This window comes from Tauraco erythrolophus, unplaced genomic scaffold, assembly GCF_009769465.1.
Source record: "Tauraco erythrolophus isolate bTauEry1 unplaced genomic scaffold, bTauEry1.pri scaffold_45_arrow_ctg1, whole genome shotgun sequence".
NCBI classification, from domain to species: Eukaryota; Metazoa; Chordata; class Aves; order Musophagiformes; family Musophagidae; genus Tauraco; species Tauraco erythrolophus.
Window position 1 is genome coordinate 215,946 of NW_028238615.1, and position 25,576 is coordinate 241,521.

The 25,576-nt window shown below is 73.4% G+C and overlaps 3 protein-coding genes across 3 annotated transcripts; all 3 read left to right on the top strand.

The window, feature by feature from the left end:
- The first annotated feature begins 7,898 nt into the window (after positions 1–7,898).
- TRIM3 (tripartite motif containing 3) lies at positions 7,899–11,366 on the top strand. The gene is given in 10 exon segments (XM_086630658.1): positions 7,899–8,050; positions 8,142–8,322; positions 8,691–9,107; positions 9,109–9,415; positions 9,495–9,598; positions 9,672–9,839; positions 9,912–10,080; positions 10,750–10,820; positions 10,928–11,068; positions 11,214–11,366. Coding segments are annotated over 10 exon segments (1,860 nt in total). The 5' UTR covers positions 7,899–7,901.
- A 2,036-nt stretch (positions 11,367–13,402) lies between these two features.
- HPX (hemopexin) lies at positions 13,403–16,790 on the top strand. Its single transcript, XM_086630639.1, is given in 11 exon segments — positions 13,403–13,467; positions 13,757–13,827; positions 13,954–14,034; positions 14,577–14,743; positions 15,052–15,205; positions 15,368–15,580; positions 15,783–15,809; positions 15,812–15,889; positions 16,084–16,214; positions 16,340–16,484; positions 16,564–16,790. Coding segments are annotated over 11 exon segments (1,359 nt in total).
- Positions 16,791–21,821: 5,031 nt separating this feature from the next.
- Positions 21,822–25,242, top strand: APBB1 (amyloid beta precursor protein binding family B member 1). The gene is made up of 13 exons (XM_086630640.1): positions 21,822–21,971; positions 22,064–22,120; positions 22,200–22,285; positions 22,474–22,510; positions 22,689–22,925; positions 23,003–23,130; positions 23,515–23,520; positions 23,658–23,772; positions 23,969–24,053; positions 24,425–24,508; positions 24,627–24,742; positions 24,816–24,992; positions 25,072–25,242. Exons 1-13 carry the CDS (start codon positions 21,837–21,839, stop codon positions 25,240–25,242), a joined length of 1,434 nt encoding a protein of 477 aa, XP_086486766.1. The 5' UTR covers positions 21,822–21,836.
- Positions 25,243–25,576: the final 334 nt, after the last annotated feature.

Sequence of the window (25,576 nt, forward strand, 5' to 3'; positions counted from 1 at the left end):
CTGCTCCGTCTCCTGTCTCGCACAAGGCCGCTGCCCACACCAGCCGGCCGGGACGTGCCCTGCCTGCGCGCGGGGGAGGCTGTTTTCCCCGGCAGACGAGCTCCAGTACTGTTTTTCTCACGCTTGCCCCTGCTCTGCCCGGTGGCAGCTGCACATCCTCTGCCCATGGGGAGCCGGCGCTGCCGCCCGCTCTCCCTCCTGCCCTTGGCACCGGCTTGTCCCTCCTCAGCTGGGTCTGGACCCTCCTGTTGCTGCTGCCATGGTCCCCCCCAGAGCCCCGTGTGCCTTCCTGGACGTTTTTGTCCTTCCTGGGTGTTCGTTTGCGGGTGTTGGTTCAAGTCACGCCTGTAGCTACCCGGTGGCACGTCTGGCCGGGGACACGGGGACACGTGCCCTGGGCTGGCCCCAGCTCCACCAGGCAGATGGGGAGGTACCTCTGTCATTCCCCCGAGCTGCGGCTCTGCCGCACGGGTGGCTCTGCCAGGGCCCTGGGGATGCCCCGCGGTCTGGTGGGGGCGGCTCGCTGCCCCTCTCACCCACAGGAGGCAGCCAGGGTGGAGAAGAACCTGCTGGACTTCCCCGGCAAGCTGCGGCACGTGGGCCCGGCGTCGCGGTAAGGGCGTCCCTGGGTCCCAGGGCTGAGTGGGGACCCTGCCCCACGGGGTGGCACCTGCCAGGGGTGGGAGCGGAGGGGCAGGAGGGGTCCTGGCAGTGGGGGGCATGATGGGGGGGGCATAGTGGAGTGGTGTGGGATGGGTGACCTGTGTGTTCCCACAGGATCGAGGTGGCAGAGGTGGAGGAGGAGGTGCAGCGGCTGGCGGCGCGGCTGGAGGGTGCCCGGAGCCTGGGCGCCGAGGGGCTGGGGCCGCAGCTGCAGCCCTTCCTGCGCGCGGCCGAGGAGGAGCTGCGCGCGGTGCGGGACGCGCTGGACCAGATGCACCGCGCCGCGGCCGCCACCCTCGACTTCTTCTGCGAGGACGCGGCGCCCAGCGGCCTGCAGGAGCTGTGTGCCATCCTGCACGGCTTCGCGGGCCGGCTGCTCGCCGCCGCACAGGTACCAGCCCCTGTGCCCCGGCCCCGACCCGCTGCCGGCCGTGCCACCCTGCGCCCAGCTGGCCCCGACGCGCCTCTGCCCCGCAGGAGAACCGCGTGCGGGAGCAGGCGCGGCGCCGGCGGCAGCAGCTGGAGGAGGAGCGGCTGAAGCGTCGCTCCGTCGCCACGTGCTCCGCGCGGGATGCGGCGCCCCAGCACGCGAGGCCGGACGGCCCCTTCCCGCTCACGCCCCAGCCCGGCCGCCACGGCCTCCGCTCCCCGCGCCCCAGCTCCGACCCCTGCCTGGCCTCCTCGCAGGGGGACGGCTCCCCCGGCCCCCCGGGCTGCGGGAGCCCCCTCCTGCCCTCCGCTCCGCAGAGTCCCGCCTGGCTGCCAGGAACGCCCCTGGCACTGCTCCGGCGGCACACGGCCCCGGCGCTGCCAGCCCTGACGGAGACAGAGGGCTGCTGCCAGCCCTCCCTGGGCACCCCGGCCGGTGGGCAGGGGGGGCTTGCCGAGCCCGGCCCCGAGCCCGGCCCACCCGAGCCGCCCTCTGCGGCCGCTGCCACAGCCCCCGCCAGCCCCGTGCCCCCCTTCAGCCTGGCGGGCCTCTTCCAGCGCAGGGGGACCCAGGGGGCACCGCGCTCCCCGCAGCCACCCCCAGCTGCTGCCCCCGAAGGCTCTGCCCTGCTTGGCTTCCTCCGGCGCCTGGCGGGCGGGAAGGCGCCCGGGGCTCCCCCCAGCTGAGGGGCCGCGGGGCCGGAGCTGCTGTGCCAGGCTGCGCTTTTACCGTCCCCGTCCCTGCTCCCGTCTGCTCTGTTGTGATAATAAACGCTGAGGATCTCTGTGGCCTCCGGCTCCCCCTGAGCGGTGGCCACGCTCTGGGCCTGTCCGCTGCCCCGCGCTGCTGTCGCACGAGGCCGTGGCGGCACATGGCTAACCCCGTCTGGCACGGCACGGTGCGGTGCCAGCCCTGCTGCCCAGGCACCCCATCGCCGCAGCTCTCTGCCCACTGCCAACACGCTGCGACTTCGTGGCCATGCCATCGCTGTGGCAGCCGTGTCTCCTGCCCAGCACTGCCCAGACTGGCCACAGCCATGTCCCCCCCGCCACCCCCGTCACTGCGCCCTTTGTTGTCGGCCGGTGCTGCCCGTGCCAGGCGGTGCGGGGCCCCAGCTGCCCGGTCCCAGCTGCTCCGTGGGGCTCCGGGTGCCCCGGTCCCGGAGCAGCTCCGCACAGAGCAGGTGCTCCAGCCCCTCACCGGCTGCGGGGCTGCTCCCGAACTCTCCGCAGTTCGCCCCGTACGGGGGGCCCAAATCCGGATGCGGTGTCCAGACGTGGTTTAGCTGGGGCTGAGCAGGGAGGAGGCAGGTCCCTGCCCTTGGCCTCCTGGCAACGCCCCTGTTCACCCAGGCCAGGGTGCTGCTGGGCTCCCCTGGCTGCCAGGGTGCCCTGCGACTCACGCCCTGCTTGCTGCCCACCCGGACCTCCAGGACATTTTCCCCGGAGCTGCTCCCCCAGCCTGGCAGTCCCGGCCCGGGCTGTTGCAGGGATGCTCCGCTTCCCAGATTGGCACTCGGCATTTGTCCTCCATGAGTTTCATGTGGTTCCTGTGGGCCCGTTCCTCCCGCCTGCCCGAGGCCCTCCGGGTGCGGCGCTGCCCTCGCCCATGTCCGCTGCCTCCCCCTCCCCGGTTTGGGGCCGTCTGTGCCTGCGCCGGGTCATTGCTGATCCCTGTGGTGCTCCACTTGTCACCCACCCCCAGGCAGAGCCCAGCTCGGGAACTGCCACCCACTGAGCCCAGCCCTCCCGCCTGGCTCTGTCCAGCCCCCAGACTGTGATGTCCGGCCCCCGGGAATGAGGATGGCGGGAGAAGGTGTCAAAATCCTTCTTAGAGTTACGGCCATTGTTGCCCGTGGCCATCACTCGCTGCCCACTGCCCCTGTGCCGCGGAGGGCAGACGGGGCAGTCAGGGTGACTTTGCCCCTGTCACCTCCCAGGGCCCTGCTCGGCTGGACGGCCGTGGCTGTGGCAGCGGTGCCGTGCCGTATGGTGATGGTGTGAGGTGGGAATGCCGCCCAGCTGGTTCCTCTGCATGGCTGGTGACCAGCACCCCCTGGGGCCACTGCGCCCGGCCACCCACGGGCAGCGCCCGCTCAGGGACCCCACGGTGCACAGGTACCCCTGTGCCACGGCTGCTCGTGCGCACACGCACCCGGGGCCTGGTACTGCAGCGGGTGAGCCGGCGTGTGCCAGGGCGTGTGCCGGGGTGTGCGGGCGGGGTGCTGCGGCACTACAGGGCCGGGCACGCTCACCCCGAGGGTCCCCGGGGCACCGCGCACCCGCCCATCGCCCCGAGGGCCGCAGTGAGCACCGGGACGCGCACGCACACGCGTGCACAGGGGCATGCTCAGGAACACGCATGAGGACGGACACACCGGCACGGGCGGGAGCGCACACGCACGTGGACACACACGCTTGTGCAAGCGGGAGCGTGTGTGCGCACAAGCGCAGCACGCACACCTCCACGTGCACATCTTCCCCCCCCCCCCCATTTTGGGGTCTGCCCGCCACGAACCCCCCCCCCCCCCCCCCCCATACTTCGGGGACACACACACGCTCGCACATCACACCGGGGCGGGATGCGGTTGCCGTGGCGACAGCCGGGTACCCCGGGGATGCGGGGCGGGGGGCGGAGGGGCGCGCCCGGAGCCCCCCCCACTGCAGAGCCACAGCCCGGACGCGACCATTTGTTTGGGGGGGGGGGGGGGGGGGGGAGTGCTGCTCTCTTCCCCTCTACTCTCCTACGGGACCCCTCCCCGAGGACCCCCCACTCGGGAACGGCGACGCGTCGCTCGGCGACGCGTCGCCGTTCCCGAGTGGGGGGTCCTCGGGGAGGGGTCCCGGTGCGGGAGGGGTGTGTAAAAAGAGCGTGGCCCCCCCTCCCCGCTCGCCGTGGTGCGGTCCGGTCTGGCAGCTGCCTGCCCTGCCCATCCCTGGCGCAGTCCCTGCCGCGCCGAGCCGGGCCGGGCCGAGGATGCGGTGGGGGCTGAAGCGAGGAGGGGGCTGCGTGGGGGGTGAGTGGGGGCACGCGTGGGGCGGGGGGGGGGGAAGGGGTTTGGCATGGGCGGTGGCCGGGATGGGTTTGGCACGGGTGCGGGGGGGCACGCGTGGGGATGGAGGGGGTGTCACGCGTGAGGGTGGAGGGGTGTCACGCGTGGGGTGGGGGTTTCGTGCGTGGGGAGGGGGTGTCACGCGTGGGAGGGGGTGGGGAACAGGCCCGCCGTGTGGAGGGCGGGGGGCAGATGAGGTGGGATCGGGTCCTATGCGGGGGGAGGGAGGTGTGGGGGGCGGCGCTGATCTGTCGCGAGTGGGGGGTGGCCTGGATGGGCTGAAGCGGGGTGGAACGGTGGGGGGGACAAGGACAAGGGTAGGGGAACAGGCAGAGGAAGGATGCGGGGACAGGGACAAGGGGGGTGGGGGCTGGGGACAGGAGGATGGGGCGGCACAGGGCTGAGGACGGGGGGGTGGGGGCCTGGGAACAGGGACACGAGGTTGGGGGACAGGGGCGAGGAGGTGGGGGGCGGTGACGAGGAGGAACGGGGGACACAGGAACAGGACGGGGGGGGACACAGCGACAAGGAGGGGCGGGATACGGGCCGGGCCGTGCCCGCAGCATCACGGCGGGGACCCGCAGCCACTGCGGCTCCCCGGGCCGGGGCTGCCGCTGCCCCCGCCGCGCCGGCACCCCCCCCTTCCGCCGCGCCGGTGTCCCCGCCTGGTGCCCGGAGCCCCGGTCCCGGCGCGGAGGCGGTGCCGTCGGGGCGGGGCGGTGCCGCACAATGGCGGCGCGGGGCGGGGCCGGGCCGGGGCCTGGAGCGCGGGGCCGCCGCAGCGCCGTGAGCGGGGCCGGGGGGGTGCGGGATGCGGGGCCGGGGGGCACCGCGACCCTCCGGCGGCCCCGCGGGGCGACCGCGGCCTGTCGGGGAGGCGGCCAGCGGCGTGTCCCCCGGTGGGGCGGGCGGAGGGGGGGGCGTGGAGGCGCCGGCGGGGGGGCCGGACGGTGCGGGGGGGGGACCCCCGCCCGGGGGTGCCCGGGACGCGGGGCCGGGGTCCGTTCCCCCCAGCCCGGGGGTGCCCGGGGCGGGGGCCGTGGTCCCGCTGAGCGCCCGTGCCGCCCGCAGGCTGACGCCGCGGACGCCGCCATGGCCAAGCGGAGCCCAGCGGCAGCCCGGTGGTGCGGCAGATCGATAAGCAGTTCCTGGTGTGCAGCATCTGCCTCGACCGCTACCGCAACCCCAAGGTGCTGCCCTGCCTGCACACCTTCTGCGAGAGGTGGGACCCCCGACCCCCCCCCCGCCGTGCCCCGGCCACCTCCGCGTCCCCGCTGTCCCTTGGGCCTTGCTGTGTCCTCAGTGTCCCCTCTGCATCCCGCCCTATATCTCCCTGCATCTCTGATCTGCTCCGCTGCATCCCCCCTGCATCTTCCCCTGCATCCCCCCTGCATCCCCCCCTGCATCCCCCCAACTCCCCCTGCACACCGCTGCACCCCCTTCATCCTCTCTGACTCCCCCTGTACCCCCCTGCATCCCCCCCTGCATCCCCCCCTGCACCCCTTTGCATCCTCCCCGACTCCCCCTGCACCTCTTCCTGCACCTCTTTTCATCCCCCCTGACTCCCCCTGTACCCCCTGTACCCCCCTGCACCCCAGCCCACTGTGTCTTGCTGCATCCCACTGCACCACCCCCAGCACCCCCCCCCCCCAGCAGGAGGGGAGTTGGGGTCCCCACACCCCCCAGCATTCGCACTGCACCACTGCTGCACTCCACAGCACCCCCAGCATCCTCCCCAGCAACCCCCCAGCATTCCCTGCCTGTGCCTCCTGCAGGAGATGAGATGGGGCTGCTGTGCCCCCCTGCACCCCCCTGCACCCCCCTGCACCCCCCCTGCACCCCCCCTGCACCCCCACTGCACCCACACAGCACTGCACCCCCTCCTTCACCCCCATGGCATCTTGTTGCCTCTGCACTGCATCCCCACTGCCCCCCCCTTTATCCCCCCCTGCACCCACATAGTACTGCAGCCCCCCTGCACCCCCATGGCATCTTGTTGCCCCTGCACTGCATCCCTGCTGCTCCCCACTGCCCCCCCACCCCCCAGGCATCCCCCAAACCCGCAGCAAGAGCAGAGCTCCCCCCCCTCAGCCCACCCTCCCCACACATGTCCTGACACCTGCAGTGGGGCAGCCGGAGCCCTGCTCTGCCCCTGGCCCCCTGCAGTGGGGGGTGAGCCAGAGCCCCATGGCCCCCTACACCCCCAGTGAGACGGGGCCGAGCACCTCTGTGCCCCAGGGGCAATGAGCCAGGGCCCCCCTGCACCCCACGGCCACCTTCCCCCACGCCCACCCACATGGGGGCTGGGACTCCCCTGCCCCCTCACCCCCTACTTCTCTGCGGGGGCTGCACAGCGTGTCCCTGTGCACCCCCCAGCCCCCCGAGCCCCCCACTGCCCCTCCGCCCCTCTCACCCCCCTGGGCTGGGGCAGTGGGGCTGATCCTGCCCCACGGCACAGGGTCTGGCGCTGGTGCCCGCCGGTGGGGGATATTGGGGGGGCCGGGGGCTGCGGCTGTGTTGGTGGCGGTGGGCTCTGTACTGATGTCTGCTCTCTCTGTGCCCCCCCAGAGACACCCCCTCCCCTGGCTCTGCCCCAGCCCTTCCCCAGCCTGGCCCTGCCTGGCCTCCCCCACCCCGTCCGTCTGTCTGTCCACCCACTCGAGCCCTGGCGCACCGCGGCGCAGCCCTCCTGTCCATCTGTCCTGCCGTCTGTCCGCCCCTCTGGCTCCCGCCATTGCTCCCGCACCCCGGTGTGCCGCAGCACAGCCCTCCTGTCCATCCGTCCGTCCCGCCATCTGCCTGCCCCTCCAGCCCCGGCTCTCTGCTTCTGCCCCACACACCCTCATATGCCACCCTCCTGTCTGTCTGTCCCGCTGTCCGTCTGTCCTGCCAGCCCCGTCCCTCTGCTCCTGCCCCACATTCCCAGATGTGCCACTCCCCTGTCTGTCTGTCCATCCTGCCATCTGCCTGCCACTCCAGCCCTGTCCCTCTGCTCCTGCCCCACGTGCCCTGATATGCCGCTCCCCTGTCTGTCCGTCTGTCCTGCCATCTGCCTGCCACTCTGGCCCCATCCCTCTGCTCCTGCCCCACGCACCCCAGCCTGCCGCAGTGTAACCCTCTTGTCTGTCTGTCCGTCCATCCCATCGTCTGTCTGCTCCTAGCCCCATCCCTCAGCTCCTGCCCCGTGTACCCTGATCCCTCCTGTCCGTCTGTCCCATGATCTGTCCTGCCAGCCCTGTCCCTCACTCCTGCACCCCAGTGTGCCGTGGTGCAGCCTTCCTGTCCGTCTGTCTGTCCTGCTGTCTGCCTGCCCTTCAGCCCCGTCCCCCTGCTCCTGCCCCACACACCCCAGTCCCTCCCGTCTGTCTGTCCGTCCCTCTGCCCCCACCCCGCTCCGTGCGGGTCCTGACCCTCTGGTTGTCCCCGTTCGCCCCAGGTGTCTCCAGAACTATATCCCGCCCCAGAGCCTGACCCTCTCCTGCCCCGTCTGCCGCCAGACCTCCATCCTGCCGGAGCGCGGCGTCGCCGCCCTGCAGAACAACTTCTTCATCACCAACCTGATGGAGGTGCTGCAGCGGGACCCCGAGAGCTGCGGCCCCCACCCTGGCCGCGGCCTGGACCCCGTCAGCGCCGTCACCGGGCAGCCCCTCTCCTGCCCCAACCACGAGGGCAAGGTGGGTTGCCCCGGCGGGCGGGGGGCGGTGGGGGGGGCCGGGGGGGCCGTGGCGGGCAGCCCTGAGTGCTCGTGCGCAGGTGATGGAGTTCTACTGCGAGCCCTGCGAGACGGCCATGTGCCACGAGTGCACCGAGGGGGAGCACCGGGAGCACGTCACCGTGCCGCTGCGCGACGTGGTGGAGCAGCACAAGGCGGCCCTGCAGCAGCAGCTGGACGCCGTCAGGAGCAGGTACGGGGGCAGGGGGGGACGGGGTGGGAGGACGGGGCTCTGCCGGGGGGTCCCCTCCACCGGTGCCCGCCCAGCGCTGGCTCCTCCGCAGGCTCCCGCAGCTGGCGGCGGCCATCGGGCTGGTGTCGGAGATCAGCCAGCAGCTGGTGGAGCGCAAGAATGAGGCGGTGTCGGAGATTGGCAGCACCTTCGAGGAGCTGGAGATGGCACTGCGGCAGCGCAAGGGGCTGCTGGTGCGGGACCTGGAGGCCACCTGCGGGGCCAAGCAGAAGGTGACACCCCGTGACGCCGTGCCCCCGCGACGCTGTGCCCCCGCGATGCCATGGTCCTGCAACACTGTGCTCCTGCACTGCCATGGCCCTGTGCCACCATGGCCCCGTACTGCCATGGCCCCACACCGCCGTGTCCCTGCACCAGCGTCCCTGCCCTGTGCCCACCTGCTGCCCCTGCCCACCTCTTCCTGAGCAGGCGAATCTGTGCCGGCGGCGCCGGCCAGCCCTGCCAGTGTGGGCAGCTGGGTTCCGGGCAGCCCTGCCTCCGGGCGCAGCACCGCGGGGGTCCATCTGGGGCCGTGGCCAGGGTCCGGGTGCCGGCAAGGGTCCCGGCCCGGCGGTGAGGGTGACCTGCTCTGCCCCGGCAGGTGCTGCAGGCGCAGCTGGACGCGCTGCGCCAGGGCCAGGAGAGCATCCTCAGCAGCTGCGCCTTCACCGAGCAGGCGCTGCACCACGGCACCGCCACCGAGGTGCTGCTGGTGAAGAAGCAGATGAGCGAGCGGCTGAGCGAGCTGGCCAGCCAGGAGTTTCCCGAGCACCCCCACGAGAACGCCCAGCTCGACTACGTGGTGGAGACCGAGGGCGTCCGCAAGTCCATCCTCAACCTGGGCGTGCTGATCACCACCAGCGCCACGGCCCACAAGACGGTGGCCACGGGCGAGGGGCTGCGGCACGCCGTGGTGGGACAGCCCTCCTCGCTCAGCGTCACCACCAAGGACAAGGACGGGGAGCTGGTGCGCAGCGGCAGCGCCAGCCTGCGCTTCCAGGTGACGGCGCCGGACGGCGGGGGTGGCCGAGGCGGAGGTGCAGGACAACAAGAACGGCACCTACGAGCTGCTCTACACCCCCCGCGCCGAGGGCGACTTCCTCCTCTCCATCCTGCTCTATGGGCAGCCCATCCGCGGCAGCCCTTTCCGCGTCCGCGCCGTCAAGGCCTCCGACGTGCCCCCCTCTCCCGACGACGTCAAGCGCCGTGTCAAGTCGCCCAGCAGCGGGCACATCCGGCAGAAGGCCGTCCGGCGCCCGTCCAGCATGTACAGCAGCGGCAAGAAGAAGGAGAACCCCATCGAGGACGAGCTCATCTTCCGCGTGGGTGAGCAGTGGGGGGCTTCCTGGGGTGGTGGGGGCTTCCTGGGGCAGACGGACCCCCCTGACCCTCCCCTCCGCCGCAGGAAGCCGTGGCCGGGAGAAGGGGGAGTTCACCAACCTCCAGGGCATCTCCACCTCCAGCAGCGGCCGCATCGTGGTGGCCGACAGCAATAACCAGTGCGTGCAGGTAGGACCGTGGCACCGGCCCCCACCCTGCCTCGTCCTCCCCTCTGGCTGACCCCCACCCCCGGCCTCCCCAGGTGTTCTCCAACGAGGGGCAGTTCCGACTGCGGTTCGGGGTGCGGGGCCGCTCCCCCGGCCAGCTGCAGCGCCCGACCGGCGTCACCGTGGACATGAACGGGGACATCATCATCGCGGACTACGACAACCGCTGGGTCAGCATCTTCTCCCCCGAGGGCAAGTTCAAGGTGAGGGGGCAGCGGCCGGGCAGGGGGCGCCGCGGCTCCGCTCCCCGCCCTGACACCCCTCCCTGGCCGCAGACCAAGATCGGGGCCGGGCGGCTGATGGGCCCCAAAGGCGTCGCCGTGGACCGCAACGGCCACATCATCGTGGTGGACAACAAGGCCTGCTGCGTCTTCATCTTCCAGTCCAACGGCAAGCTCGTCACCAAGTTTGGGAGCCGCGGCACGGCCGAGCGGCAGTTTGCAGGTACACTCGATGGTAATACACCGACTGGCAAGTCCCCTCTTCCTTACTGCATGCCTTTGGCTTCCCGCTGCGCCGGGGCCGGGCCGGGACGGTGAGTACCGCACGCCTCGCCAAGGGCGGCTGGTGCCATCGCCGGCACCGGGACACCTGGGGCTGGGGGCTGGGCTGGGGTGCTGGGTTCAAGGGCTGGGCTTGGGTTCTAGTTCTGGGCTCTTGTTCCAGGCTCTGGTTTTGGTTCTGGGCACGGGTTCTAGTTCTGGGTTCTAGGCTGGGGCTCTGGTTCTGGGTGTTGGTCCTGGTTCTGGGCTCTGGTTCTGGCTCTGGGCTCCTGGTTGTGGTTCTGGGCTCGTGTTCTGGGTTCTGGTCCTGGGCGCTGTCCCTGTGGGTCAGGGCTCTGGGGTCTCCGTCCGTTCTCAGCACTGGTCCCGCCATGGGGCTGGGTGCCCCCTCCATCCATGTGGGGGGCCGGGCACCGCCTGCGCTAACCCCCTTGTGCTGGCCTCACTGGCTGCTCGCGCGGCATTAATCCACTAACCAGGCACCGGGGTGTGGGGAGCGTCCCCCTGTCCCCACGGCACTGACACTGTGCCGGGCCGGGCCCCCCTTCCCTGGCCAGGGCTGAGCCCCCCCCATCCCCAGCCAGGGCTGAGCGCCCCCCCCCCCCGCCAGGGCCCCACTTCGTGGCAGTCAACAACAAGAACGAGATCGTGGTCACCGACTTCCACAACCACTCGGTGAAGGTGAGTGTCACCACGGCAGGTGGCCGCCGGCATCCCTGGCCCCGTGCTGGCCCCGCTGTCACCGGTGCCATGTGCCAGGACGGCCCAGGGTGACCCGCTGCCCGCAGGTGTACAACGCGGACGGGGAGTTCCTCTTCAAGTTCGGCTCTCACGGGGAGGGGAACGGGCAGTTCAACGCTCCCACGGGCGTCGCTGTCGACGCCAACGGCAACATCATCGTCGCCGACTGGGGCAACAGCCGCATCCAGGTACCGGCACTGGCGCCGCAGCCCCACGCTGCCCCGGGGAGGGGACAGCAGCCCCGCAGCCCATGGGGCAGGAGGGGTCCCCGGGGCGGTGGGGGTCTGGGCAGCAGTAACGGTGGGGACAGCCGGTCTCTGCCCGTCCCCGCAGGTCTTCGACAGCTCGGGCTCCTTCCTCTCCTACATCAACACGGCCGCTGACCCGCTGTACGGGCCGCAGGGCCTGGCCCTCACCTCCGATGGACACGTGGTGGTGGCCGACTCCGGCAACCATTGCTTCAAGGCCTATCGCTACCTGCAGTAGCCGCAGTGGGGAGGGGGACAGGGACGGGGCTGCTGCCAGTGCCATGCCAGGACGGTGCCCGTGGGCCCCCCGGAGAGCGCCCGCAGCGGGGTGCCCCGAGCGAGGGCTGCCCCACGGCCGTCGCTGCCCCACAGCCATCGCAGCCCCATGGCCATCGCTGCCCCCCAAGCGCCGCCCCAGCCTTCACGTGCACTTTATCCGGGGGGTGGCCGGGCCCAGAGCGGGGGCGAGGACGGGTCTGGCTGGGGTGGGGGCTGCTGGGGGGCTGTGGCCATGCCCTTCCTCCTGCCCCACGGCTGGGGGTCCCGAAGGTGCGTGGGGGCACACGGGGTGAGGGAAACACTGGGCAGGGCTGGGGCCGTGGGGCAGCTGGTCCTGGAGCCCCATGCCCCATGGGGGCTGCCTCACAATGGCCCCACACCCCCAGTGCAGCCCCGGCCATGGGGTGACCGCACGTGCCCGGCTGCCCGCGGCCGGGCTGTGCGGGGCTGTGCGGGGCTGTGCGGGGCTGTGCGGGGTGCTGCCGCGCGCTGACAAACTGTATGTACAAAATAAAGTATTCTGGAAATAGGCGGCCCCGCGGCACTGGGGGGTGTGGGGCTGGTGTGAGTGGGGGCAGCCCCCACCCCACAGGCCCACATCACGGTGCGGCACCACCTTCCCCGGGGGTCCCTGGGGCGAAGCCTCGCCGGGGGCAGCGGTGGGACCCCGTCCCCGGGCTGCGGGAGGGGGGCTGAGCCGGGCTGGGTGCTGCTGGTGCGCTGCTGGAGACCCCCGGTGCTCTGTGGGGCAGCGGGACCCCCGGACCGTGCTGAGACCCCGATGCTGTGGTGGGACCCCCAGGTCGCGGCGGACCCCCGGCCCGCGGCAGGCGCGGGCAGCCCGAGCCCGAGCGGGGGCCGGTCGCAGCGCCCGGAGCTCCCGGCGCCGCCGAGCCCCGCCCGGCGCTGACCCGCGGCGCGGGGACGGGTCGGGCCGGTCCGTGCCGGGAGCGGGGGGGGTCGGGGCCGGTCCGTGCCGGTAGCCGGGGGGGTCGGGCCGGTCCGTGCCGGGAGCGGGGGGGGGTCGGGCCGGTCCGTGCCGGGAGCGGGGGGCGTCGGGCCGGTCCGTGCCGGTAGCGGGGGGGGTCGGGCCGGTCCGTGCTGCGCTCGCCCTGCCCGCGGGGCTCAGCGCCCGGGACGCGCCCCCCCGCGGGGAGCACCCAGCCCCCCCCGGCCGGTGCTCTCCGCTGCCCCCGGCACGGAGCCAGACCGCCCGCCCGCCCCTGCCCGCCGTGCCCGCGGCCGGGGGCCAGAGCAAACACCCCGCGGGGCCAAGGCCCTTCCCAGCACCGGGCTGGGGGGGCTGCTGGGAAGGGGCTGGGACGGCGCCAGCCCCCGCCCGCTGCACCCCCGGCCCCGGGCAACCTGCTGGGGGGTCACCCCTCCCCAGCCCCCCGGAGCGGGGGCCGACCCCTCCGGGGTCTGAGCCCCCTCCCCAGCCCTGCCATGTCAGGGGCCGAGCCCTGCTGGGGGCTGAACCCCCCCCTCAGCCCTGCCGTGTGGGGGTCTGAGCCCCCTCCCCAGATCCGCCGTGTCAGGGGCCGAGCCCTGGGAGGGTCGGGGTACAACTGGAGTCGGACCCTCACCCCTGTCACGCTGGGGTCTGGGCCCCACCGGAGTCTGAGCCCCCCCCCCTCCAGCCCTGCCATGTCAGGGTCTGAGCCCCACCGGGGTCTGAGCCCCCCCCCAGCCCTGCCACGTCGGGGGCCGAGGCCCTGCTGTCACCCCCAGTGGGGTGTGAGCCCCGTCCCCCCTGACGCCCGCTGTGGCTCCCTGTGCTGCCCCTGCCTTGTTGGGGGGCAATGACGGGGGGAGATGTCTGCCCCCCCCCGCACTGCCCTGTCCCTCTGTCCCTGTGCCATGTCCCCCCCCGGCCCCCCGCCCGGACGAAGGTTGCGTGGGGCGGGCCGGGTTGAGCAATGGGGCAGGGCAGTTGTGCAACAGCCCCTCCTGCCCCATATAGGGCCGGGGGCAGCAGCAGCCCTCAGGCACACCATGGGGGTCCCCACCGCCGCCCTCTGCCTGGCCTGGGCCCTGGCCCTGGCCTGCGCCCACCCGCTGTGAGTGGGGCTGCGGGGGGCTGGGGGCATGTGGGGTGTTGGGGAGCGGTGTGGGGCAGGGGGCTGCAGGGGGGGTATGTGAGGCAAAGGGGGTATATGGCGGGTGGGGGGCTGCAGAGGGCTGTATGGGGCAGGGGGGTTTGTGGGGTGAGAGGGGGCTGCAGAGGGCTGTATGGGGTGGGGGGGGTTGTGGGGCGAAGGGGGCTGCATGCCAATGTGGGGTGCATATGTGGCTGTTTGGGGGGGGGGGGAGCCTGTGCTGTGAGCCCACGGTGCTGCCTGTCCCCAGGACCCACAGCAAACAGGAGGCAGCTGGAGGGGGACACCCCCATGGGGCTGAGCCCCCCAGCAACGACACTGGTGAGAGCCTGTGGGAGAGGGGGAGGAGGGCAGAGCTGCATGTGGGGCACAGCAGGTGCTGTGGGGCAGTGGGTGGGACGTGGGGGTCTGTCTTGGGGGTCCGTGCCATTCTGACCCCCCCCGCAGACCTGGCCCAGCTCTGCGCAGACGAGGGCGGCTTTGACGCCGCCACACTCAGCGAGAACGGCACCATGCTCTTCTTCAGAGGTGGGGCTGGGGGCATGGGAGGGGGGACATGGGGCCGGCGGGGCAGGGGGCATTGGAGGAAAATAGGGTCTGGGGGAAACGGTGGGAAGTGGGGTCTGGACAGGGGATGGGGGGAAATGGGATATAGGGGGCAGGGGAATGGAGTTTGTGGGGCTGGGGGAACTGGGAGGGGGGGAACGTGGGTCCTGGGGCAGGGGGGTCCATGGGAAATGAGGGACGATGAGCTTGACACTGGGAGGTTGGGGGTGGGGAATGGGATGCGGGGACAGATGAGGTCTGGGGGGGTCTGGGGGAGATGGGGAGGGGATGGGGGGAAGATGAGGTCCATGGGGCAGATCGCAATGGGGGGGCTGGGGTGAGGGGAATGGAATGGGGGTCTGCATAAACGTGGAGTGGGTGGAGATGGGGTCCTGGGGGACATTGGGGGGGTGTGGTGGGCAGAGGGGGCTGTGGAGTGCTCTGGGGCTGTGGGAGCAGGGCGTGAGGCAGTGCTGTGGGCCCCCCCACTGCCCGCCGTGGGGCTAGCCGGTGTCCCTGCCCAGGCCAGGAGGTCTGGGAGAGCTCCCGGGGAGGGGGCCGGCTCCGTGCCAGCCCCCTGGCCGCATCCTGGCCCGAGCTGGGGGGACCCGTCGAGGCAGCACTGCGCCTGCACCGCCAGCAGCACCCTCAGGACCACCAGAACCTCTACCTCTTCCAGGCACGGCTGTGGGTGGGGGGCAGCAGGCGGGGGTCAGTGGGTGGGAGTCCTGGGCTGGGTGGCCCCATGTGCCGCCATGGGGGACCAGGCGGGCTGCTGGGGGTGGGGGGGGGGGCGCTCCCGGGGTGACTCCCCCTCTGCCTGGACCCCCAAGCGGGTCCATGGGGCTGGCCCGGGGGGGGATTCTTGGGGCTGCTGGGAGGTCCCGGCCTGTGGGTTGGGTCTGGGGGGCTCTTGTCCTGGGGGTCTCCCTCCAGGTCTGGCCCCACGGGGGTCCCTGGGGTGGTGCCCGTGGGTCTCAGCCCGTGGGGCGTCTGCAGGGCGAGCAGGTCTGGGCATACGCCGGGAATCAGCTGCGTCCTGGCTTCCCCCGGCGCGTGGCCGACGAGTTCCCGGGGGTCCCCGGGGGGGTGGACGCCGCCGTTGAGTGCCACCCTGAGGAGTGCGGGGGCGAGACCATCCTCTTCTTTAAGGGTGAGTGGGGGGCTGGGGTCGGGCGGGGTGGGGGGGGGGGGCAGGAGGGTGATGGTCGGGGGCTGCTGTGGGGCGCGGAGGGGCTGCGGAGGGTGGGGCTCAGGTGCCCGCGGCCACGCCGAGCTGTGCCGGTGGTGCCAGCGGTGCCGTTGCCACGTGCAGGGGACACGGTGTACTCCTTCGACCTGGCGCTGCGGGTGACGAAGTCGCGCGCGTGGCCGGGGCTGGGCCCCTGCGGCGCTGCCCTGCGCTGGCTGGAGCGGTACTACTGCCTGCGTGGCACCCGCTTCCAGCGCTTCGACCCCCTCACCGGCGACGTGCCCTCCGGCTACCCCCGCGACCTCCGCGACTACTTCATACCCTGCCCAGGCCGAGGTGAGCGCCCGGCCACCCCCCGGGGCACCCTGGGGACCCCCTCCCACGGGGCCCTGAGCCCGCGCCTGGGCACCCAACCCCACAGTGGCAGAGGGACCCCAGACCCCGCCCCAGGCTGCCTTGGGGTCTGGCCCTGCTGCCTGTCCCGTGCCCCCTGCCCGCAGCGCCCTGGCCCCACTGCCAGTGCTGCCGCTGTTGGCAGGGCACGGGCACGGGAATGCCTCATGGGGGACGCCGGTGACCGCTGCAGCGAGAAGCCCTTCCAGTCCCTCCTGTCCGACGACACCGGCCGCATCTACGCCTTCCGTGGTGAGGGGAGGCGGCGGGATGGTGGGCGGGGGGGCTGTGGGCAGCCGTGCCCATGGCACTGCTGGGGGCCGCGGGACTGGGGGCCAGCCACGGCCATGGCAGCACTGGGGGCTGGGGGGTGGAGAGTGGGGGCTGTGATTGTGGGTGCGCCATGGGGCAGTGCCATGGGGCAAGGCCACTGACACAGCCCGCAGGGAATCTGTCCTTCCGCCTGGACTCGCACCGGGATGGGCACCACGCCTGGCCTCTGGCGCAGACGTGGCCGGGGCTGGAGGGGGAGGTGGATGCCGCCTTCGCCTGGGACGGACGCACATACCTGATACAGGTGTGACCCTGCAGGCTGCCCCGTCTCGTCCCTGTACCCGTGCCCGTACCCCATAATGCTGACCCCTTCTCTGTACCTCTCCCGTGCCCACCCCTGCCCATGCCCACACCGTCTGCTCTCCACAGGGCTCCCAGGTCTCCGTCTTCCTCTCGGAGCAGGGCCACCGGCCGGTGCTGGGGTACCCGCGGGCGCTGCAGGAGGAGCTGGGGGTCCCCAGCACCGACGCTGCCTTCACCTGCCCCGGCTCCGCGCACCTCTACCTCATCACAGGTGGGCAGCTGGCGCGCCGGGACCCTCCGGTGCCGAGGTCTCTGCCGGGGTGCGGGGCTGATGGGCGTTGTGCTGGCAGGGGACCACGTTCGGCTGGTGGACCTGACGCAGACGCCGCGGCACGCGGACGAGCCAGTGCCGCTGCCCCACGACCACGTGGATGGCGCCATGTGCACCGACAAGGGCGTCTTCCTCTTCTGCGGCCCCAGCTACTACCATTACCCCAGCGTGGCCCAGCTACTGGGGGCCAAACAGCCCATCCCCCCCAAGAGCATCGCCACCGACTTCTTCCACTGCGCCCAGTGACCGGGGCTGGTGCCGCCGCTCGGGCCCCTGCGGTGCCGCAGGTGTCGGGGCTCTGCTGGCCACGGCCCACCTGTGCCCGGGACACAATAAAAGCGAGGAGACCTCGAGATCCCCCCTGCTCTGTCTGGGGTGCTGGGGGGGGCAGTAGGGCCAGTGCAGCTGGGACACAGTGGGCATGGGGTGGCACGGTGCTGTCCCCATCCCCATGCCCATCCCTGTGCCACCCCAGCTGGGTGCAGCAGGGCAGGACCCGGTGGGTGCAGGTGCGCGGAGCCTTGTGGAGGTGTCCCGGTAGGTCACACCGGGGGATGTGGTTTGAGGAGGGCCAGTCTGCGGCTGTGCCAGGCTGAATTGGGCTGTACCAGGCTGCACTGTGCCGCACAGCACTGCCCAGTGCTGAGCCACACCGCACCGCACTGGCTGAAACGTGCCGTCCTGTAACGTGCCGCTGTGCCATGCTGTGCCATGCCAAACCAAACCACTCCACACCATGCCACACCACACCACACCACACACCGTGCCATTGCGTGCCCTGTGGTGCTGTCCCACACCACAGCCCCGTGCCATGCTGTGCAATTCTGCTCGGTGCTGGGGAGGCCGCCCCGGGAGCACCGGGTCCAGTGCTGGAATCCCCGGTACCAGCCGGGGAGATGCTGGGCAGAGATCGGCCAGGGCCGTAGGACGCTGCAGGGGCTGGTGTGTCCGGGGGGGTGCTGGAGGGGAGCCGAGCTCTTCCCGGCAGTGCCAGTGGCAGGGCCATGGGCACAGACCGGCACAGCGCTCATCCCCGTGGGGGTGACACGGCCCGGGCTGCCCGGGGCGGTGGGGGAGTCGCCGTCCTCGGGGGCTCGACATGGTCGTGGGCCACCGGCTCCGGGCGAGCGGGGCTGGACCAAAGCGACCCCGGAGGTGCCACCAGCATCACCCGCCCCGTGACCGACGGTGCGGTTCCCCCGGCCCAGCCTGCTCCTGCAGTGCCCTCCCGTGCCACCGTGAGTGCTGTGCTGTGCCAGCCCCCTCTGTGCCCCCCCGACCCGCGCCCTGCTCCGCGGCTGGTGCTGCTCGAGGCCCGTGTCCTGTTGGTACGTGCCGTCCTGTGCCACCCAGTGCCACCCGTGCCGCCCTGTGCCACTCAGTGCCATCCTGTGCCACCCAGTGCCACCCGGTACTGTCCTGTGCCGTTCTGTGCCACCAGTGCCACCCAGTGCCATACATCCCCACACCGTATGTCACATCACCACGCGCGTCCCTGTCCCATGACCGAGCGCCGGTCCCGGCTCCGCACCGTCGTGCCCGGGGCCGCTCGCCGCTGCCGGCCCGGGCCGTTGCGCACCGTGCCCTCCCGAGCCGGGCTCCGCTCTCCGGCTCCGCCGCGCACCCCCCTCTCCTGGGCCGGGCCGGTGCCGGTGCCATGCCGTGCCATGCCGTGCTGGTGCTGGTGCCGGTGCTAGTACTGCTGCCGGTGCCAGTGTCAGTGCCATGCTGGTGCCGGTGCCAGTGCCGGTGCCGGTGCCAGTGCCGGTGCCGGTGCCGGTGCCAGTGCCATGCCGTGCCATGCCATGCTGGTGCCGGTGCCGGTATCAGTGCCATGCCGTGCCGCGCTGGCGTCGGTGCTGGTGTCAGCGCCGGTGCGGGCGCCGGTACCGCTGCCCGTGCCGGTGCCGGTCGGTGCGGGTGGGGGCGCTGGCCCCGCCCCGCCCTCGGAAGCGGAAGCGGAGCCCCCCCGTTCCCCCCGTCCCCCCCCCGCCAGCGGAGCCGCCGCAGGTACCGGCCGGGCCGCGATGGGGCCGGTTCCTCCGGGCCGGGGGGGTCTCGGTGCAGAGCGGCCGGGCCGGGGGCGCCGCGGGGAGCGGGGAGCGGGGCGGAGCGGTGGGACCGGGCCGGGGGGGGCCCGGGGGCGGGTGACGGACCGGGCCGGCCCCGGCCCTGCTCTGCGCTGCGGGGGGCTGGGGGGGGCCGCGCTTCGGAGGCAGCCAGGGGGCTTGAGGGGGGGTCCGGGGGACAGGACGGGGCTCGGGGGTGGGCTGGGGCTGGGGGGGGGACGCAGGGCCCTGGGAGACCCCGCAGAGCCCGCAGCGCCGCGGCCGGGTTGGGGGGGTCCCGTGGGCGCGGGGTCCCCGTGGAGTCGCCTGCCGGGGGCCCGGGGGCCCGGCTGCGGGGCCGGTGCGGGGGGGACCCCGGGGCCGCGTAGGGGGCGGCTCCGCGGCCGTGGCTGCCCCCGCTCCCCCCTGCCCGCAGGGCCCATGGACGCGGAGGTGCCGGCGCCCCGGGGGCTGTAGGAGCTCCCGCCAGCGGCAGGTGAGGGCCGGGCACGGCCCCGGTCCGGGGGGGCACCCACCGCCCCTCGTGCCGCGCGGTGCCGCCGCTTCCCGCCCCCCGCCCGCCCCCCCCCCTCCCCCCCCGGCCATGTCGGGGTCCCTGAGCAAACGGAGCGACCTGGCCAACGACAACAGCTGCCTGGGGCTGAGCCTGGGGCTGCAGGGCCCCCCCGAGCCCGGGCACCTGCTGCGCCCCAAGGGCCCCCCCGGCTCCCCCCAGGGCCCCCCCCTCTATGGCAGTACGGAGCTGCAGGCGGGGGGGGGCCGCCCGCCCCGGCCGGCGAGGAGCCGTCCAACGCCAAGTGGGTGAAGGACGGGCAGAACCAGCTGCGCCGGGCGGCTGAGCGGGACCAGAACCGCAACGAGCTGGGACCCCCCCCCGAGGAGCTGGAGGTCTCGGCCCGCAACGCCCGCAACACTGGCGGGGGGGCCCTGCCCCTGCTCATTGACTTGCGGGGCCCCGAGGAGGAGGAGGACGAGGAGGAGGAGGAGGAGGAAGGCGACGGGGACTCCACACCGGTGCAGAGCGACCCCACGACGGCCGAGTCGGAGCAGAGCGGGGAGCGGGCACCCGCGAGCACGGCCGCAGCGCCAGCCTGCTTTTCGGGTGCGCAGCGGCACCGCCAGCGACGAGGACTCCAGCTGGGCCACGCTCAGCCAGGGCAGCCCCACCGGCAGCTCTCCCGACGACGCAGGTGGGCACCTGCAGGCAGCCATGGGCACCAGCCCCATGGCGGCCTCGCCTGCTCCACGGTGACCTCGGGCTGCCCGGGCTGCCCTGCAGTGGCCTGTGACTGCCCTGTGGCTGTCCCTGCCTGCCCCGTGGCTGTCCCTGCCTGCTCTGCCTGGCCCGCTGTGGCCCCCACCTGCCCCACAGCTGCTTCTGCCTGGCCCATGCCTGCCCCTGATTCCCCCACAGCTTCTGCTGACCACCCTGTGGTGGCCAGTGCCTGCCCCACAGCAGCCCCTGCCTGCCCCATGGCTGTCCCTGCCAGATCTGCCTGCCCCCGTCCTGCCATGCCCAACCTGTTCCCATCAGCCCCACATCTTCCTCCTCCCATCCCTGTCTGTGTGCCCACTGCTTCCCCATACTCCCCCAGCCTCCCCTCCTGCCATCCCTGCTGGGTGCCATTCCCAGCCCCCCAGCCCCCATTAGCTTCATGGCATCCCACTGTGTGCCCCCTGCCCATGCTGTGCCCCCCTGTGCCATTGCTGTTGCACTGTCCCCACTGTGCCCCATGGCGCTGTCCTTGCTGTGCTGTCACTCTTTGCCCCTCTCTGGGGTGCGGCCCCACTGACCCCCCAGCACCTCTGTGTGCCCCCAGTGCCCTCCCCAGGCCGCAGGTCCCCCCGTGTCCCCAGTTCCCCGTCTCCATGCCTGGCAGTGTCCCTTCCCTGTCCTCGGTGCCCCTGCCCCCTGTCTGCCCAACACATCCCTGTGGACTGTGCTGTTCCCTGCACTCCCTGTGTCCCCATCCCTGTGCTCCCACTGTCCCCGCAACCCCTGCACCCAACATCGCTGCCCCCCACCCTGTTCCCACCTGCCCATGCCTGTTGTCACCCCCTGTGCCCTGTTCTTGTGTCCCCCCATCCCTGCACCCCATCCATGCCCCCTGCTCCTCCATCCTTGTCCCCCCCTGCACCCCTCATCCCTGACCTTCCCGTGACCGTACCTGCCCCCCAAGTCCCATCCTTGTGTCGCCCCCTGCTCCTCATCCCTGCCGCCCCGTGCCCATCCTTGCGTCCCCCCCTTCCTGCACCCCCTGCCTGCTCCTCCATCCTCGTACCCCCCCTCCTGCGCCGCCTCTCCCTGCTCCCCATCCCCGCCCCCCGTCCGCGCCCCATCCGTGTGTGCCCCCGTCCCTGCCTGGCCCCTCCGTGTCCTCCCCCGCTCCCCAGCCGTCTGTCCCCCCCATCCCTGCCCTCCCCCTTCCCCGCGCCCGTCCCCGCCCCCGCGCATCCCGGTCCCGCCGGCGCATCCCGCGGCCCCGCTGCCGTCAGCCGTTGCCGGGGAAACGCCCGGTCCAGCCCGGCCGCAGGTGAGCGCTGCCGCGGGGCCGGGGGCCGGGCCGCCCCCCCCACCCGCCGCGGGGCCGGGGCTGCCGCGGGGCCGGGGCGGCGGGGGGTCGGTGCCGGTCCGGGGGGTCCCGGCCCCGCGGCGGGGGCTGGGGGCGCGGGGCTGCGGCGGGACCGGCCCCGCGGCGCCCCACGGGCGGGGCCGCGGGGGCTGCAGGCTGCGCTCTGGCCGGCAGCCGGCACGACCCCCGGCATGGGGCGGGGGCACCATGTGCAGCGCCGACTACTTCGTGGCCATCGTCCTGCTGGACCCGCGCCCAGGTAGGGCCGCGGCGGGGCCCCGCGCAGCGCGGCGGGGGCGCGGGGGGCCGCGGCGCCGCCCGGCCCCGGGGGTCCGGAGCGGCCGTGGGGCTGCGCGGGGGCCGCGTCCCGCCGGGCCTCGTGGCGACGTGGGAGCCCCCTTCTCGCGGCGGTGGGGGGGCCCGGAGCCCTCCCGGGGGCGGGGCGGGGGAGGGTCCTCACCTCGCCGGGCCGGCGCGGTGCCCGGTCGGGGGGCGCTGTGTGGGGGGCAGCGTCGTGCCGTGCCGGGGCTGCCCGGAGGGGCCCGTCCCCGCGGCGCCCGGCTCTGACCGACACCCCCTCCCCCCCCGCCCCAGACTCCTTCTGGACCCGCAACTCCTTCGAGACGGACTCGGACCTGCCTGCGGGATGGATGCGGGTGCAGGACACCTCGGGCACCTACTACTGGCACATCCCCACCGGCACCACGCAGTGGGAGCCCCCCTCGGGGCTGGCCCGCGGCTCGGCCCCCGCCTCCCCGGCCGACACCCCCTCCGAGGAGCCGCCGGTGAGTCCCGGCCGTGGGGCGCGGGGCCGTGGGGCGCGGGGCCGTGGGGCTGCCCCCCGCCCTGCCCTGAGCCGGCCCCGCTCTCCCCACAGCTCGCCTGGACGGGCTTCGCCCCGGCTGAGCGCTTCGGCGAGGGCGACTTCTGGAAGGTGAGAGGGGGCGCGGGCAGCTGGGGGGGGCAGCACCCCCCAGCGCCTGGCCCCCGCCAGCCCCCCGCTGCCTCCCCAGGACCCCGTGGCAGAGGAGGCGGACGATGACCCTGGCGCGCAGGACACGGAGCCGCCGTCGCCAGGCCTGGCCTCGCCGGGTGTGGGGTGAGGGGGGGGCATGGGGGGGATGCGGGGCTGCACCTGGGCCCCACGGGGCGGTGGGACCCTGGGGAGCGGGCAGCAGGAGGGGGCCGCGTGGGTTCGGTGTGGGGCTGGAGCTGGGCCCTGTGCTGGGGGTCTCCCCCCTGGTTCCTGGGGGGCAGCAGCCGGTGACGGCCCCCTCGCTCTTGCAGCGCTGCGCTGGCCGAGGAGGACAAGCCAGGCTCCAAGGTAGGCTCGGGGCTCAGCTGCAGGGCCCCCACCGGGGTCTGGGGTTCACCCTGGTGCCGGGGGGTGGCTGGGACCCCCACCTCGGTTTTGCAGCCCAGCCCTGGCGGTGGCGGTGCCACCGTCGCCACCGTGGGAAGGGGCTTGGCTGGGTCTGGGGTGCGCGGTGCCCCCGCTGCAGGGTCCCTCCTGCCCCGAGGACCGGGGGCACGTGGGGGTGGATGGCCGGCTGGGGTCCCCGCAGTGGCGCCGCAGGTGCCCCACGCCGTCCCCCCCGCAGCGCTTCGCCGTGCGGTCGCTGGGCTGGGTGGAGATGAGCGAGGACGAGCTGGCACCCGGCCGGAGCAGCATCGCCGTCAACAACTGCATCCGCCAGCTCTCGCTGCACCAGCGCGGCCCCCCTGGCACGTGGGGGGAGGTGAGTGCCCCCGTGCCCTGCGCCCCCACCCACAGCCCCCGGTGAGCCCCGGCCCACTCTGACACAGCTCCCGCCAGGGCCGGGCGATGCTGCTGGTGCTGGAGAGCCAGACGCTGAAGCTGGTGGACCCGCAGGATCAGGCCCTGCTGCACGCGCAGCCCGTGGCCGCCATCCGCGTCTGGGGCGTGGGGCGCGACAGCGGCAGGTGGGGCCGCAGCGATGCGCCGGTGGGGGCTCAGGGGGGACCTGCGGGGGCTGCGTGGGGTCTGTGCAGGCGGGGGGAGTGGGCGTGGGGCAGGGTCCCCTCCTGCAGGGATGGGGTCGGGGGGTGTCGGGTGCCGCAGGGTGTGCGGGTCCGGTGCACGTGGGGTCTCGTGCAGGTGGGGTGTGGGGCCAGGGGTCCAGTTCACCCACGGTGTGAGGGTGAGCCCCGCGCAGCAGTACCAGGGAAGGTGGGGCTCTCAAGCTGGGCATGGCACGGTGTGGGTGCAGGGGCACCCATGTGGCGGGGGCCGGGGGGATGCGTGAGCCCCCCGCCCCACTAATTCCGCTCTCTGGCTCTCTCCTGCTGCGCTGGCCGGGGACGCAGGGAGAGGTACGGCATCCCGCCCCGCAGCGGTGCTCCCAGTCCCGTCCTGCACCGGGCTGGTGGTGGAGGCACTCAGGGTGGGGAGTGTGGGGGGCTGGGGTGGCTGGGCAGGGGGGGGTCCTGAGCGCAGCCCCTCCCTGCAGGGACTTTGCCTACGTGGCCCGGGACCAGCTGACGCAGATGCTCAAGTGCCACGTCTTCCGCTGCGAGAGCCCCGCCAAGAACATCGCCACCAGCCTGCATGAGGTCTGCTCCCAGGTGAGCCCCCCCAGAACCCCTGGTGAGCCCCCCCCAGACCCCCCACAACCCCCCCGAGGTCTGTTCCTGGGTGAGACCCTCCATGTCCCCATGTCCGTAGCCCTGTCCCCAGGTCGCCGTGGGGTGTGGGGAGCAGGGGCTGGGGGCCACGGTGTGACGGCTGGGGGGGGGGCCGGTGCCCCCGCGCTCTCCTCAGATCATGGTGGAGCGACGAAGCGCCCGGGCACTGGCGAACGGCCTCTCCATGGACTCCTCCAGGCTGGTGGAGATCCCCTTCCAGGGTACGGGGTCAGGGGGGATTGGGGTGTCCGGGGGCTGTCTGTGCTGGGGGAGGGGGGGCACTCGGGGGCAGGGATGGCAGTTGGGGGATGGGGTGGAGGCTGGGCGTTGGGTGTTGGGCAATGGTTGGGGTGCGGTGGCGGTGCGGGGCCAGTCGTTGGGCGATGGTTGGGGTGCGGTGGGGGTGCGGGGCTGGGCGTTGGGCGATGGTTGGGGTGCGGTGGGGGTGCGGGGCTGGGCGTTGGGCGATGGTTGGGGTGTGGTGGGGGTGCGGGGCCGGGCGTTGGGCGATGGTTGGGGTGTGGTGGGGGTGTGGGGCTGGGTGTTGGGTGCTGTGGCGTTGGAGCAGGGTTGACCCTGCCCTGTGCCACAGTGGAGTTCCCGGCACCCAAGAGCGAGGTGGTGCAGAAGTTCCCGGTGTTCTACCTGGGCTGCGTGCCCGTCGCCAAGCCCGTGGGTGAGCACGGGGCATGGGCGGCACCGGGAGGCTCTGGGGGGTGACTGGGGGCACTCGCCCTGGCCCCCCTCCTGCCCACCCACCGCGAGGCACCCCTGAGGCCCCTGCCCATCCCCAGGCATGGACGTCATCAACGCGGCGCTGGAGGCGGCGCTGGCCACCGGCAGCAAGGAGCACTGGACCCCCATCGTGGTCAACGTGGCGCCTGCCACGCTCACCATCACCAACGAGCAGGTGGGTCCGGCCCCGCGGTGCCCCGTCCCCGTGGCACAGCGCACGGCGGTGACCCCCGGCCGCGTCCCCGCAGACGGAGGCGGTGCTGTGCGAGTGCCGCGTGCGGTTCCTGTCCTTCATGGGGGTGGGCCGGGACGTGCGCTCCTTCGCCTTCATCATGGCCAGCGCGCCCGGCGCCTTCCGCTGCCACATGGTCTGGTGCGAGCCCAACGCCGCGGGGCTGAGCGAGGCGCTGCAGGCCGCCTGCATGGTGAGTGTGTGCCCCCAGCCCCGCTGCCCCCTCCCCGGCCCGCCACCCCCTCCCTGCTGCTGACCTCCCCCCTCCCCAGCTGCGCTACCAGAAGTGCCTGGACGCCCGGCCCCAGGCCTCCAGCTCCTGCCTGCCCGCGCCGCCCGCCGACTCGGTGGCCCGCCGGGTGGGCTCCTCCGTCCGCAGGGGCGTGCAGACCCTCCTGGGCAGCCTCAAGCCCAAGCGCCTGGGGGGGGCCCAGACGCCATGAGCCGGGACAGGCGGGGAGCGACCAAGACCCCTTCCCCACCCGGCGCCCCCGGGACGGGATGGGGGGACGGGACGGAGGGGGCTGCAGTGCCAGGGGGCTGCGCCGGTGGGGGGTGAGCCCACGCCAGGGGGCATCCCCGTGCACAGAGCCACCTGCACGTGCGTGCGAGGGGCTGCGGGCACGCTCCTGTGCCGGGGCTGTGTGCCAGGTGCAGTGCCCCTCTGTGGCTCTGCCCCTCTGGCCACGCCCTGGGGTGGTGGGTTGGGGGTCCTGCCCCACGTGCCAGGGCGAGTCCCTCGCCGCCCCATGGGGACGATGGTGCCGGCGTGGCGGG